General features: G+C 41.0%; 1 protein-coding gene across 9 annotated transcripts in view; it reads left to right on the forward strand.

The window, feature by feature from the left end:
* Positions 1 to 639: 639 nt before the first annotated feature.
* The window catches only part of ralgapa1.S (Ral GTPase activating protein, alpha subunit 1 (catalytic) S homeolog), a 96,739-nt gene continuing 83,232 nt past the window's right edge, over positions 640 to 14,146 (forward strand). For 3 of the 9 annotated variants that reach the window (XM_041575330.1, XM_041575331.1, XM_041575332.1), the window contains exons 1-3: positions 641 to 1,018; positions 7,969 to 8,079; positions 11,394 to 11,443. In XM_041575330.1, coding sequence (XP_041431264.1) covers positions 913 to 1,018; positions 7,969 to 8,079; positions 11,394 to 11,443 — 267 coding nt within the window. In that variant the 5' untranslated portion in view covers positions 641 to 912. Of the gene's footprint in view, positions 1,019 to 7,968; positions 8,080 to 11,393; positions 11,444 to 14,146 lie in introns of all 9 variants that reach the window. The other 6 variants (XM_041575334.1, XM_041575335.1, XM_041575336.1 and 3 more) reach the window with 3 other exon arrangements.

A 14,146-nucleotide genomic window follows, 5' to 3' on the forward strand; every position in this document is an offset into this window, starting at 1 on the left:
ACAACTAAATACACTTGCTGCTTCAGGAATGACATTTTATATTGTAGACTGAATTATTTGCAGTGTAAACAGTGTCATTTAATAAAATTTACACCATAAAAATCATAAGAATCAATCTTCTAGCTTTTAAATGGAGGCCAGTTACTCATCATTCTACTCAAACTCTCTCCTATTCATATTCCTGTCCCTTATTAAAATCAATGCAAGGTTGCTAGGGTAATTTGGACCATAGCAACCAGATTGCTGAAATTGGAAACTGGAGTGGTGCTGAAGAAAAATCTCATAATAATAATAATAAATAATAACTAAAAAAAACCCACAAGTAATAGGATATGAAAACGAATAGAACATTCTCAGTAAACCTCTCTCTGTCATCCTACCATATGATTTAAAGGTGAACTGCCCCTTTATAATGGTATCCTAATGAATTACATTTTACACCTTGTTTCACAGCACAGTTTCCCCCCCAGGTAATAATATATCATAAATACGTGTTTAATGACTACAATGGAAATGTGTATTTATAAATAGCATTTAATAGCAGTTATGGATGAGTTCCATCTCTCCCTCTCAAACAGACTGCAGGTGGTACATCCCAGAGGTCTCTACCTGACCTTACTAGAGCTCACAGGTGGGACTACAGTCTAGTAGACGGATACTGGATGAAGTGAGCGGTGAATAGCTCGGCGCTTGATTGCTTTACCCTGAAGATAGAAGGGGCGGCCATGTTGAATGTGTCGGTGTAACCTGCTGCTGTCAGAGCGGGGGGGAGACCCGCACCCCATACCGCTATACCCTGTGCCCCTTCTTATGAGCCTTGGGGGTTTCCTCGCTTAGTGGGGGAGTTCCTGTCTCTCCTTTCCCGGTGTTTGAGCCTCGGGAACGTCCTCCCTCTCACTCCTCTGCTCCGGGATGTTTTCTAAGAAAACTCACGGGGATGTAAAGAAATCCACCCAGAAAGTGCTGGAGCCTAAAAAGGACGTTCTGACCCGACTCAAACACTTGCGGATCGTCATTGGTGAGTAAAGCCGGGGAATGGGGTCGGGTCGTCACATCATCCTGTGCTAATTACAGGGACCAGTTACATCGATGCTGTGGTCAGAACTGAATTATTGTAGTGCGCTTGCATTGCACTAGTATTGCACTAGTATAGCGCTTGTATTGCACTTGCATTGCACTTGTATTGCACTAGTATAGCGCTTGCATTGTACTTGTATTGCGCTTGCATTGTGCTTGTATTGCGCTTGCATTGTACTTGTATTGCACTAGTATAGCGCTTGCATTGTGCTTGTATTGCACTTGTATAGCGCTTGCATTGCATTTGTATTGCGCTTGCATTGCATTTGTATTGCGCTTGTATTGCGCTTGTATTGCACTTGCATTGCACTTGTATTGCACTAGTATAGCGCTTGCATTGCATTTGTATTGCGCTTGTATTGCGCTTGTAGTGCACTTGTATTGCACTAGTATAGCGCTTGCATTGCATTTGTATTGCGCTTGCATTGCGCTTGTATTGCACTTGTATTGCACTTGTATTGCACTTGTATTGCACTTGTATTGCACTTGCATTGCACTTGTATTGCACTAGTATAGCGCTTGCATTGCATTTGTGTTGCGCTTGCATTGCGCTTGCATTGCACTTGTATTGCACTTGCATTGCACTTGTATTGCACTAGTATAGCGCTTGCATTGCATTTGTATTGCGCTTGCATTGCGCTTGTATTGCACTAGTATAGCGCTTGCATTGTGCTTGTATTGCGCTTGCATTGCGCTTGCATTGCGCTTGCATTGTGCTTGTATTGCGCTTGCATTGTACTTGTATTGCACTAGTATAGCGCTTGCATTGTGCTTGTATTGCACTTGTATTGCACTTGTATTGCACTTGCATTGCGCTTGCATTGCGCTTGCATTGTGCTTGTATTGCGCTTGCATTGCGCTTGTATTGCACTAGTATAGCGCTTGCATTGTGCTTGTATTGCACTTGTATTGCACTTGTATTGCACTTGTATTGCACTTGCATTGCACTTGTATTGCACTAGTATAGCGCTTGCATTGTGCTTGTATTGCTCTTGCATTGCACTTGTATTGCACTAGTATTGCGCTTGTGTTGCTCTTGCATTGCACTTCTATTGCGCTTGTATTGCGCTTGTATTGCACTTACATTTCGCTTGTATTGCGCTTACATTTCGCTTGTATTGCGATTGTATTGCACTTGCATTGCATTTGTATTGCGCTTGCATTAGGCTTGTATTGCACTAGTATTGCTCATGTTTTGCACTTGTATTGTACTAGTGTTGTACTGGTTACATTGCTCTTGTATTGCTATTCTATTGCACTTGTATTGCTCCTGTATTACTCTCTTGAAGAAAGAATCGGCAAGCACTCTGGACGCCACTCATGACGTAAAAGGCAACTTTATTTCAGCAGATAAAAATCATCAAGTCCTGACACTTTTCGTATCATGGGATAAGTAGGCCAATGGGATAAGTAGTCCTAGGCCATATTCCTTGATACGAAATGCGTCAGGACTTGATTTTAATCTGCTGAAAGAAAGTTCCCTTTTACTTCACGAGTGGAGTCTGGAGTGTTTGCTGATTCTTTCTTTAGTTGCACACTCACCTCCTGCTACGGGTTTGGGAGCGATGCACCCGGGCCACTCAATTGATTTGGTGAGTGCATTTTCCTACAAGTTTAAGCATTGCCAATGAGTTGCTTAATTCACAAGCGTGGGAACTGGGGTCTTCACAGTACTTACAGGGTGAGCGCCTGAAGTTTAGGTGTTTCATTACTACGTTTATTTGCTGTAGAATACGAATAGGATTGTGTAGCCACCCCCCTTCACAAAGGGTTTTTGGAATTGTGCTGCATTTACTTATGTTTATTGATCTCTGTCTCACTTTTTTTGGGCTTGTAACGATCCATTCACCCAGTAATTGGGGAACATGGCGGATGGGGGGTAACCTCTGGAAGAGGGAGAGGATAAACATGTAGGGGAGCCCTGCAATTGATGTGAACTTGTGGTCCTGTTGCTGAACTCCACCTTAATTATTGCATACGATCCAGTGTTCCACTTTCCCCCTCCTCTCCTGTTGCTCTGCCGGTGCCCAGTCGCTGACGCAAGTAAACCTGCAGGGGTTAACCCCGCTACACTAGTCATCGTGTGTTTAGTGTCAATTGCTGAACCCCATCTTCAATTAATTGCCTGAGCCAGAGTCCTGCAGCAGGTTGGGTACCTGCGGGTTACCTGCAAAAACCTACTGTACCCTGCGGTGCGAGTATAGACGCGGTTCTGCGGCTTTGTGGGTCAGGCCGCAGGTCTTCTCAATAGTGATTTTTACTCCTTTTTTTCTGATTTCTGATCTTCTGTTTTACAATGACGGCACTTCCTGATTCTTGATGGTCAGCGGGTCGCAGGTTGCGGGTCAGGTCCGGTAGCAGGTCCAAGTGGGTAAGAATGCGGGTTGCGGGTCCGAGTTGAGGATTTCAGGTTGCAGGTCCGGGTTCAAAAAAATGGACCCGCGCAGGATTCTAGCCTGAGCCCTTGTAGATCTGCAACACCTGAAAGGCTGGTTCGGGGATGGCACATCTCATTTGTTCCCTTCATTACTCAACACTACACTGATCAAATGAGTGGGTTCCCACACTGATTTGAGTTTGTCAGCATTTAGTCTGTGTATTGCTCTGTGGTGGTGGGACTGGTAAAAACAATGGTAGTTATACTATGATGTTAAGGTGATAAACTATGATGTTAATGCCTCATTGCATTTAGTCTTCTATGGCATACATAGCATTGAATGGTGATGCCATTGTATTCCTGACTTTTTGTCCTAGATAACAGTTGCAGCATAAGTCTACAGCACCGTTTGCCTTTGCAGGTTTGTGTCTTCCATTACAATGTATTTATGTGGCTTACGGTGTCGCACTGGGATGCCAACCACTAAACCTTAGACTGTGGGTCCACTTTCCAAACTTTTATTCCTCCTCTCCTCACTCAAGCTGTTTAGGGCAGAGACAGACGAGAAGATTTGGGGAGAGTAGTCGCCCGGTGACAAATCGCCTCTTTTTCGGGCTACTAATCTCCCCGAACTGCCTCCTCACCGGCTAGAATGTAAATCGCTGACGGGATGGCACTCAGAGAGATTTGTTTTCCGAAGTCGGCCGAAGTTTCCTCCTGAGGCAACCTTCGGAAAACGAAGTGCCATCCCGTCAGCGATTTAGATTCTAGCCCTCAGGGAGGCAGTTCAGGGACATTAGTAGCCCGAACATGAGGCGATTTGTCGTCGTGCGACTAAATCTCCCCGAATCTTCTCGTCTGCCTATTCTTTTAGATTTACAAAATTCTTTCATTATCAAGCATTTTGCCCCCATAAAGAAATGGGGAGGGACCATGAAATAGGCTAAATGGTTAGAAGCAAGAGGGCTACTGATACCTGGGCCCACCTGTCCGTTCCACAGGAGCAGAAATAAAACCGTGGAGTAGGGTGTTCTCTGTGTTTGGGCACCGACCAATAGAAGTCGTGCAGCCGACAAACTTACCAATTGTTAATGAATGTATGACAGTTGGTCTCTTTTTGCAGAGTCTAAGCCTTCATAATCCTCCTCTTGTGAACAAACACAGTGAATGCAATGAAAAACTGGTCTTGATCTATTTTTTCTGTATTTCATAATTGGTGTCGGCTTTATTTGTGTCGATGTGTACAGACGTGCAGTGCAGTGGAACGCATACACCTATACAGACTGCAAATAGTCACAACATAAGGTCACTTATTTATAACACTTTACTTTGTGTGGCTTCTCATCCCCCAACATTTTTATTTAGCACTTTTGGATTTTGCATTAAACTGTAACTGTCTCCTTAAAGGGATACTGTCATGGGAAAAATAGTGCTGATCAGCAGAATTCTGCACTGAAATCCATTTCTCAAAAGAGCAAACAGATTTTTTTATATTCAATTTGGAAATCTGACATGGGGCTAGACATTTTTTCAATTTCCCAGCTGCCCCCGGTCATGTGACTTGTGCCTGCACTTTAGGAGAGAAATGCTTTCTGGCAGGCTGCTGTTTTTCCTTCTTAATGTAACTGAATGTGTCTCAGTGGGACCTGGATTTTACTATTGAGTGTTGTTCTTAGTTCTACCAGGCAGCTGTTATCTTGTGTTAGGGAGCTGCTATCTGGTTACCTTCCCATTGTTCTTTTGTTTGGCTGCTGGGGGGGAAGGGAGGGGTGATATCACTCCAACTTGCAGTACAGCAGTAAAGAGTGATTGAAGTTTATCAGAGCACAAGTCACATGACTTGGGGCAGCTGGGAAATTGACAAAATGTCTAGCCCCATGTCAGATTTCCAAATTGAATATAAAAAAATCTGTTTGCTCTTTTGAGAAATGGATTTCAGTGCAGAATTCTGCTGGAGCAGCACTATTAACTGATTCATTTTGAAACATTTTTTTTCCCATGACAGTATCCCTATAAGCTAGACTTTGTGATTCACATTAATATAAATTGTAAGTTACCTGACATTGCAAAGTATTTATTAATACTGGGCAAAGTTGTACCTGGGTGATAAATAATGGCACCCAATCAAATGTTTGATTTCATTACTCTACGTGCAGCAGGCTGAGAAAGCCGATCACTGATAGGTTGCTATGGGTTGCTGCCCAGCAGTTCTCATGCTGGTGAACATTTCACCTGTTTTTAGTACTGGCAACTTGGAATATTGTTTATGGAAAAGAGTCATGTAAAATAATCATTAGTGAAAAATGATGTTCATCACATTCAGATACAGTTTATCCTATTCATTGTTGTAAATTAGCACTTGTGGTTTATTAGTGAGTGACTTGTCTGATGGGTCAAGTAGATTAACTAGAAAAGCAGCTGAACATTAAATAGACGGTAGATGATGTGTCAGTAAATGTACATAAATGTCTTGCCATGTTCTTCTCATGAAAGCGTCAAAGAACAAGTAAACCGGCTTCATTTCCACAATGCAATTCCCTGGGCTAATGATTTTGAAAGAGAAAAAAAAATCTTGGAAAAATGTAATGTGAGAGATCCGATCGTACGAATTTAGGGTAAGGTCACACTGGGAGACCCTGAACTGCTTCCCCCGCTAGAATCAAAAATCGCTTGTGGCATGGCACTCGTAGTGCTTCGTTTTCAGAAGTCACCCGAAGTTTCCTCGTGAGGTGACTTCGGAAAACGAAGCGACACGAGTGCGTTTTTTCATTCTAGCAGGCGGAAGACAGGGGAGAGCAGTTCGGGGAGATTAGTCGCCCCAAAGAAGAGGAGATTAGTCGCCGGGCGACTAAATCTCTCCGAATCTCCCAGTGTGACCTTGCCCTTAGGGCAGAGACACACGTGGAGATTCATTGAGTTTAGTCGACAAATCGCCTCTTCTTCAGGCGACGAATCTCTCCGAACTGCCTTCCCGTCGTCTAGAATCTAAATCGCCGGTGGGATGGCACTCGGAGCACTTCGATTTGCAATGTTGCTTGAATTTGCCTCATGAGGAAACTTCGGGCGAATTCAGAAAACAAAGTGTTGTATGCTTTAGTAAGGCTGCAGAAGGCGTTTAACTTCTCCATGTTTCATTTAGCTTGACTAAAGGTGGCCATACACGGGCCGACAAAAGCTGCAGACAGACTGAGTCGGCAGCTTATTGGCCCGTGTATGGGGGCCCCCGACGGGCTTCCCCGATCGAGATCTGGCCGAAATTCGGCCAGATCTCGATCGGATGGGACTAATAATCCAGTTGGATCGTGGCTGCATCTGTTCGTTGATGCGGTCCCGGGATCCGACCACCCGTTCCCGTTCGTTAAGATCCGATCGTTAGGCCCTAGGGCCCACGATCGGATCAGCCCGATATTGCCCACCTCAAGGTGGGCATATCGGAGAGAGATCCACTCATTTGGCGACATCTCCAAACGAGCGGATCTCTCTGTGTATGGCCACCTTAAGGCATCCTTGTGTACTTTGGGCTGTGTAATTTCCTAAAAAAGACTGTTCCAATTGTTATATTTTTCAGTGGTCTGGCTTGCAATTAGGGATGCACCGAATCCACTATTTTGGATTCGGCCGAACCCCCGAATCCTTCGCGAAATATTCGGACGAATACCGAACCGAATTCGAACCCTAATTTGCATGTGCACATTAGGGGTGGGAAGGGGAACATTTTTTACTTCTTTGTTTTGTGACAAAAGGTCACGCGATTTCCCCTAATTTACATATGCAAATTTAGTTCGGCCAAATCCTGGATTTGGTGCATCCTTACTTGCAATGTAGCACCTAATTACATCTTAACTAAGCTTTTAGTCTTTTATAACTAGCGATGCACCAAATCCACTATTTGGGATTCGGCGAATCCCCGAATCCTTTGTGAAAGATTCGGCTGAATACGGAACCAAATCCGAATTTGCATATGCAAATGAGGGGTGGGAAAGGAAAAAGTGTGAGCAATTTTTTCACTTCCTTGTTTTGTGATGATTAGTCACTTGATTTCCCTCCCCGCCCCTAATTTACATACGCAAATTAGGATTTGGTTCGGCCAGACACAAGGATTAGGCAGAATCCGAATCCTGCTGAAAAAGGCTGAATCCCGAACCGAATCCTGGAATCTTAACCTTCATTACCTAAACTGAAGTTTCCTCATGGGAAAAAATGCACCGCAGGGTTCTCACCCTTTGTATTCTTTCTTTGTAACAAACAACCAGCACTTCTCCCGGTGCAGAATATCCTAAAAAGAACAAAAAAAAAGCAATTGCCTTGTTATAAACAAATATGTTTTCAAGGGAATGTAAAATCTGTGTAAATGGGAAGTTTGGGTTTCGATATATTCATTAAAAAGCAACAAGCTGCATGTTCTTCTATGGACTCCTTGTTCTTACTAATAGTTATTTCATATGTAGATCATTTTTCATTTCTAATAAACACACAAACCATTTCTCTAAATACTGTGTTGTTATTTCTTGCAGAAAATGCGGAACCCATTGATCTCAAACAGTTTTTTGAACAGAACTACTCCCATATATATTATGTCTTCTTTGAAAATTTCGTGCTAATTGAAACATCTTTGAAACAAAAAGGTAAGAATAAATTGATCTACATGAGTGTACTTTCTTTTACGCTTATTTATTATTTCCTTTTTCCGAATTTTTTTTTGGCGGGGAAAAAATCTGTTTATTTTCATCCGATTTTCACAATTTTTCAGAATTTTCACCTGAAAACATCAGAGTATTGCATGAAACCGAGCGCATCAAAAAATCATTGGGACTTCTCCCATTGACTTATATGCAACCTCGACAGGTCTGAGATACCGGATTTTCAGATTTCAGATTTTTGAAAACATTTTATTAAAAAAAATCATGAATTTTTCATGATTTTTGCATTCGGAGTTTAATAAATAACCCCCCTAGTGTTTTCAACATTATTGCTTATATCATGGGCAGACCTCGATTTACTTGTTTGGTTCCCTGCTGATTTTTGTTGTGGCAAAACGGTGTTTTTTAGGCTGAGATCTACCTGCCACAAGCCGTGACAGTTTCTATTAAAGCAAATGACCGGCTACGTGATTGGATTTGCCACTTCTTAAAGCGGACCTGTCACCTACACATAGAAAGCTGCATAATGAAAGTCCATAGCAAATTAAACATGAAACACAAAATTATTTTTTTCTTGCAAACATCCATACCTGTTATAATGGTGTTTAAATATTTGAGCTGTCAATCAAATATCTGCCCCGCCTAGAGGCATAGAGGAGGGGCATTCAATTACTTTCACTTTCTATTCAGCACTTCCTACATGTCACTGCACTTCTCACATTTCCTCTTCCCTCCTCAGGCTCTATAATTATGTATGGCACTGCGCATTGGCTTTAGGTTACCCATTATGGTGCATACACAAGATTTGGAGGTAAAAGAACTAAAGCTTAACTAAAGAAGTAACTAGAAATGTTGTACATAATGTTTTGTGCTTCTCTACCAGCCCAAGGCAACCACAGCCCTTTAGCAGTAAAGATCTGTGTCTCCAAAGATGCCCCAGTAGCTCCCCATCTTCTTTTCTGCTGATTCACTGATTCACATGCTCTGTGCTGCTGTCACTTACTGAGCTTAGGGAGCCACTCACAATATACAGTACACATAGAATAGAAATGTCACAATATAAGGCTGATTAGTAATTAATACACATAATTACTACATGGCAGCACAGAAACCAGTGCAATTAGCATCAGAATTGAATAATCAGCAAACCTGTAGCATCAGCTTATATTACAGCCAGGGAAGCTCATTTTCTGCTGGATAATTAGTGACGAGCCCTAAGCTTAGCTTCTCAACAGCCAATCAGAGCCCACTGAGCATGTGAGTGTCACAGACACTTTCCAAGATGGTGACCCCCTGTGACAAGTTTGAAGTCCTGGATCATTGCTGCTATTGACAAGCTCAAACTTTAGCCTCGTGCAATAAGTTCACTATATAAAATAGGACATTTTTAACCATATTCATTTTTAGGGTTTAGTTCTGCTTTAATAACAGTGTCCATAAAATGGCTCCTGTCTGCTTGCTGTGATTGTATAATTTTAAGACTGAAGGAAACAAAGTGTAAATAATAAATATGGGGTAAATAAAGTTTATTTTACTCAACTAACATGATAGAAAAAAAATTTCTTAGGGTGACAGGTCCCCTTTAAGAAGCGGAGAATACACATGCACCAAAACAACATCAAAAATCGATATGTTTTGTTTAAAAAGACAGATACAAGATCAATTACATTTAATTTTAGGGGTGACTGATATATTCCCTTAATATAAGCGCTACCCTGCTACTAACTTACATACAATTGGTGTGGTATTGTATCAGTTTAATCCAAGACAGTAAAGGTCATTGGTCAAACACTGGCTTTTAGCCTCCCTATGGACCCCCTCATTTTCCTACTTAACCAAGTCTCAGAAACAGCCCCGACAAAAGCAGAGCAAGCACTACTAATATTCCTTTTTATTTTGGCTAAACATTTCATAGCCATGGGGGCAGATTTACTAAAGGCCTAAGTGACCAACGCTGGTGAAGATTCGTTTTCAGTGACTTACAGGCGTAGGCGTCACTTCGCTTGCGAAGGAGACAGACGCTAGTGGGGATTCGCACTCTATCGCTAGGCAAATTTTTCGCTCTGGCGAATGGACGTTACTCTGCAAATTCACTAAGATGCAGATTTTACTGAACGTTACCTCTTTTGCCAGACTTGCCGTCACCAGCTCAGACCAGGAGAAGTGCATTGGAGTGAATAGATCTTCCTCAGTCTTCTGTTACTTCATATTTTTAGTGGAAAAAGTCCAAAAAACGCTGGCGTCTTTCCTTTTTTTCAGAGCTTGCAAAAGTCCTTACATTTTTTTTCCGGGTAACCGGGTTCCCCCATATATGGAACATAAACTATACAGTGGGCTCATGTGTAGGGCAATATAACAACTCTATTGTCTTTATTAAGGTTCCCTGGACTTGTGTAATATAATGTATTGGCTGCAAATTCGTCTCTGGTGAATTTTCGCTGCTTAGTAAATTTACCCCATAGCCTGGATATCTGAAAGAACCCCAAATATCTTGCAGTAGAAAAATATGGTCAACCCTGCTGTCACCATGTACACGCTAACATGCTTAGCCTGCTCCACCCAAATTTACCAAAATATGTCACCCTTGGTTTCAAGAACCCCCCCCCCCCCCCCCGAATTATTCTGACTGGACATAACAGTCCACCATAGACCCTTTCCCCCTCCCATACCTTACCCCCCCCACTCCCCCTATCCCCCCTACTCATCAAAGCAAGAAAGGAACCCATTCCAACGAATAAATCCACAAGTAGACGGGAATGGGAAGTTATGTTTTAAAAACTTAAAACGTTTTAAAAAGAATTGTATTTATTGTACTTTCGAACTGTTAACCTAGACACGTAAAACATCCCGTATGTTTATATCGACTTGCTGTCAACACTGTTATTGTGGATGTTTATTTGGAAGCATGGTACTTTGCAAGCATTACCGTATATACTCGAGTATAAGCCTTCCCGAGTATAAGCCGAGGTACCTAATTTTACCTCCAAAAACTGGGAAAGCTTATTGACTCGAGTATAAGCCGAGGGTGAAAAATGCAGCAGCTTCTGGTAAGTTTCAATCAAAAAATTGAGGGTTTCTGCTCCCATTGGAGGTGCCGACGTCTCTTTTTTGGATGCCAGCGACAATTCTTGGCGACTATTCTTAGGCGCCGGCGACCGTTTTTGCACTTGACCCGAGTATAAGCCGAGGTAGAGTTTTTCAGCATATTTTGGGGGCTGAAAAACTCGGCTTATACTCTAGTATATACGGTAAGATAATAAAAAATAATTGCTAAAAAAAATATTTTTCTTTCACTTTAGGCCACAAATCTCAAAGAGAGGAGCTCGATGCTATTCTGTTTATATTTGAGGTAGGTGTGTGTCTTATAAGGGATCGTATATGTATTTGTTCATAACACATGACATTTATTCGGTTTGTACGGCATACTGTAAGTCATACTGTAAGTCATACTGTAAGTCATACTGTAAGTCATACTGTAAGTCATACTGTAAGTCATACTGTAAGTCATACTGTAAGTCATACTGTAAGTCAAAGCTCATCAATTACATGGAAGCTATTATTACTTTTGTGATGCAGCGTGCCAATTAAATAGGGCAGATTCAGCTTCTGTAACAAATAATGCCATGTCTTTTATTAAAAAGCGAATAAAGCAACACCTTCTTAAAATGCAGATAAATATTCAATAGATAAGGGGCAAATTTACCTAGGGCCGAATATCGAGGGTTAATTAACCCTCGATATTCGACTGCCGAATTGAAATCCTTCGTCTTCGAATATTGAAGTCGAAGGATTTAGCGCAATTCGTTCGATCAGAAAATTGTTAGGAAGCCTATGGGGACCTTTCCCATAGGTTAACATTGGCCTCGGTAGGTTTTAGGTGGGGAACTAGGGGGTCGAAATATTTTTTAAAGAGAAAGTACTTAGACTATCGAATGGCCGAATAGTCGAACGATTTTTAGTTTGAATTGTTCGAATCGAAGGTCGAAGTAGCCCATTTGATGGTCGAAGTAGCCAAAAAAAAATTCGAAATTCGAACCATTTTTTCTCTATTCCTTCACTCGAACTTAGTGAATGGGCCCCTAGATGTCATTTATAGCAACAGAAACTGAAACTGCTGTTAAATAATTCTTCTTGGCAGATCATAGTTTTTTATGATTTTCCCTTGGTTTTGATTTATTTATATATATATAATATATATATATATATATATATATATATATATATATATATATATATATATATATATATATATATATATATATAGTGAATAAAGTACCCCCTCTTGTAAAATATAAGGATATTATTAGTTACCGAGGAGTTTCATGACCATATAAAAGTACGAGGCGAAGGCCGAGTGTTTTTATACAGGTCATGGAACTCCGAGGTAACTTATAATATCCTCATATTTTACAACTGGGGGTACTTTATTAATTATAATACACAAATTTTAGTGAGTCATGTGACAGAAATTACATCACTACTCACCGTTTATAACTGATGACATCACTACTCACCGTTTATAAGGATATAATTTACAAGATATTCACAGCTTTTGTGTATTATATAGTTTATTATTGCACGCTCTCAACCTAACCTATTTTACCCTTTCAAACAACTCAATTCTTTTTTTTCTCCCATCTTTGCTTTATGAGCATTGCAGTTACATGTACACAGTTGTTTTTTCTTTACATTTTTTTTTGGCATAAATAAAGTCAGGACCCACATCTTTCCATACAGTTTGTGTTAATTTGCTAGCTGTATTTCCAGCCACTATAGCATTGTGGCAAAATGGTGTTGCGTCAACCCACTCATTATATAACAACGCTTTGGGGGAAAAAAGCTGCTCACTAATACTTTACTATTTAGATTATACTCGAGTAAAAGCCGCCCCGAGTATAAGCCGAGGTACCTAATTTTACCTCCAAAAACTGGGAAAGCTTATTGACTCGAGTATTATCCTAGGGTGAGAAATGCAGCAGCTTCTGGTAAGTTTCAATCAAAAAATTGAGAGTTTCTGCTCCCATTGGAGGTGCCGGCGTCTCGTTTTTGGATGCGGCTACCATTCTTCGAGACTATTCTTGGACGTGGGCGACTATTCTTGGACGCCGGCGACTATTCGTAGGCGCCGGCAACTATTCTTAGACGCCGGCGACCGTTTTTGCGCTTGACCTGAGTATAAGCCGAGGTAGAGTTTTTCAGCATTTTTTGGGGGCTGAAAAACTCGGCTTATACTCGAGTATATACGGTATAATCTACAGTTTGGTCATTTTCCTATGGGACAAAACTATAAATTATATCCTTTTAAGGAGAAGGAAAGGCTTTGTGCACTTGGGGGTGCCAAATGTTAGGCACCCCCAAGTGATTGTATTACCTGAAACCCCGGGCCGGTGCTCCTATCAGCAGAAAACTGTTGCTTTTAAAATTACTAAGCGCAACTGTTCTATATGATGTGAATAACACGCCACCCTACCAAGATACTAATGGTTTATTTTATTACTGTAACAAGACCTCAGAGAATGCATTGTGTACACATATAATTATAAACATATAATTGAAATTTCAAGTTGGATCTATAATTAACTGCGCCTACCTACAATTAGTTTGTTTATACATGAATTATATCTAGTGCCATACACACATTGTGATGTGAAGAAGCGTTAATAGCAGACTAACCTTATAGGCCTGCATTAAACATCATTATCATAGGCCCAACATACTCTGCAGCACTGTGCAATCCAGTGGGATTATAAATAAAACGACCAATGGAAACAAACCAATTAAAGGGCAAGTGAACCCCAAAATAAAGATTTGCCTTAACGAATAAAAGAAAACAATTCTAAGCAACTTTGAAATATAAATTTATTAAAAATGTTCAGTGCTTATTGAAGTTATTTGTAAAATAAAATTGCTACTGAAAGCAGCATTTGATTAACTCCTGGTTGTTACTTTTGAAACAATGTTGTAAAAGTCTTGTCTTACATTGATTCAACAGTCTGAGCCATCAGGGCAGAGACTAGAAAGGGACAGAAACGTTATACACAGACAATAATAC

The sequence above is a fragment of the Xenopus laevis genome, chromosome 8S (genome assembly GCF_017654675.1).
Source record: "Xenopus laevis strain J_2021 chromosome 8S, Xenopus_laevis_v10.1, whole genome shotgun sequence".
Classification (NCBI taxonomy): domain Eukaryota; kingdom Metazoa; phylum Chordata; class Amphibia; order Anura; family Pipidae; genus Xenopus; species Xenopus laevis.